This window comes from Aplysia californica, unplaced genomic scaffold, assembly GCF_000002075.1.
Source record: "Aplysia californica isolate F4 #8 unplaced genomic scaffold, AplCal3.0 scaffold00116, whole genome shotgun sequence".
NCBI lineage: Eukaryota > Metazoa > Mollusca > Gastropoda > Aplysiida > Aplysiidae > Aplysia > Aplysia californica.
In genome coordinates, this window is record NW_004797386.1 from 1,209,940 (window position 1) to 1,212,049 (window position 2,110).

General features: G+C 49.0%; 1 protein-coding gene across 1 annotated transcript in view; it reads right to left on the reverse strand.

Annotated features, from left to right (window-relative positions):
* LOC101863014 (extensin) overlaps nucleotides 1-2,017 on the reverse strand; it is a gene marked incomplete in the record, with an annotated part of 24,445 nt that extends 22,428 nt beyond the window's left edge. The window contains 1 exon segment of the mRNA XM_005095883.3: nucleotides 1-2,017. Coding sequence (XP_005095940.2) covers nucleotides 1-305 — 305 coding nt within the window.
* Between the last annotated feature and the right edge of the window lie 93 nt (nucleotides 2,018-2,110).

The following is a 2,110-nucleotide window of genomic DNA, read 5'->3' on the forward strand; positions in this document are numbered from 1 at the left end:
GCGAACAGCCGGCTGGAAGTGTCTGTGGTCGTCAGTCTCCGGCCGGCGGACACCAGGTCGTATTTGGAAGTGACGTGATGACTGTCCCACTTGGACAGGGCCCCGGCCAGAAGGTCGTACTTGGCCAGTCGGCTGCTGAGGAGGGCGGCGGGCGGGGCGTGGTCCCAGGGGTACGTCCAGCGGGCCATGACGTCATGGGCGGTCAGTTCCGGGGACAGTGGCTCCAGCACCACGGGGCGACACGCCCCCAGACCCAGGCCAGGGTCACGTGACCAGCCGCAGAAATTCGACATGCTGTCCAACATCTTCCACTTCCACGACCTACGTTTCACCTCCACACACCATTAACATCTTTTACTTCTTCCGCGATCTACGCTTCAGATCTAGATCCAGACACCATCAACATCTTCTACTTTCACGACCTACGGTTCACATATAGACACCATCAACTCTCCTCTGACCTCATCCAGACACCATCAACTCTTCTACATCCACGACCTACGCTTCACATCCAGACACCATCAACTCTTCCCTGACCTCGGTTCACGGTGACAAAATGGTCAGTGTCGGACACACACACACAGACACACAGACACACACACACACACACACACACCGCCGCTCTGCTGTTGCACGGGATGGAGCTAGTCAACACACCTTCAGTACTTCCTCGGGATCTGTTCTTTTTCTTTCCTGCGCGACGATCTCTTCCTTTGATCCAATCGCATGGCAGTTATACTTCAAAACGAACCAATAACTCTCGTATGTATCTTTCCCATGCCTTAGCGCAGAATTTTTTGGGCGTCTGTTTATGTTTCCCAGCGATTCGCGTCAATTCAGAGCGCAGTGAATGCGTCAGTCCAAAATCCAAAGGTGTAATTTTGGCCACAGGGTAACCTATATATTTAGATATATATATAACCTACGATTGAAATATCACACGCACTTTGTGAACGCACCGCACCTTTCCGCCTGCGCTTCAATAGCAGAAGAACAGCAACTAATAAAAGAAGAGATCACAAAGTAGTTTGGGTGACTCGCTGAATATATAGATCTATACGAGAAATGTTCCACAGGTAGAACGAACTCATTTAGAAGGGAGACTACCTGTAACGTAGATCTACACTCGCAAATATATTATCATTCCACAATTTTACAGAAGTTGGGTGAGAATATGATCAGCCATTCACTACTTGCAGTTCACTTACATGACGACTGAAACAATACATAGATTTCTATCTAGATCTAGATTTATGCTCAGAGCTGAAGTACCGAAGGAAATCCAGATGTGTGTAGGAATCTATATCAGACGGGGAATATTCAAACAAAATTCAAAATAGAGCTTCCTTACGTCGTCGCCCAAATGGTTTTGAACTCAATCCACCTCACGTGAAAACTTCTTCAAGTCAGCTCAGAACAAAACGATGGTGTTACGACAACGGCATTGTGCGAGATCCGTTCGGAAAGACCACTGACTCACTCACTACTCGCTGCATGCAACAAGGCGCTCGCCGTCCTGTTGTTAAATCAAATGCCACAAACTTTCACAATCCGCCTCGTGTCACAAACAAACACATTACGATGATGAATCCATCACACTCCACAGACAAGATCGCGGACTCCCGTCCCAGCAAGCGAACAACAACCAAAAACCGATGATGCTTGCGTGTGCGCGTATATATGTGCGAATGTGTAAAATCTCCCAGAGGAAAACGCACGCTAATAAAAACGAGCCGTGAAAATAATTATTCTGTTCAATGCTGTGGAGCAGAGAAATGCTTGTAAAGCCACCTCACGCATCCGCGGCGAGGAGGTACGACGGAGGGAACGAACGCAACAATTTCACCGCTGTTTTTACATTGCACCCAAACCTGCCGCCTCTTTGCAAACGGGAGGTGGGAAGGAAGGAAGGAAGGAAGGAAAGACAAGACGAACGTACGTACGTACGTGGGGGCAGGCGCGGCCAAGTCTACATACATTCAACGCGCTCGTCTTCCCCCCTCTTTACGCTGGCTTCCCTTGAGCAAAACAAGACTCGTTTCATTCATCGTCTCCGAGGCCCAACCCACACACACACACACACACACACACACACACACACACACACACA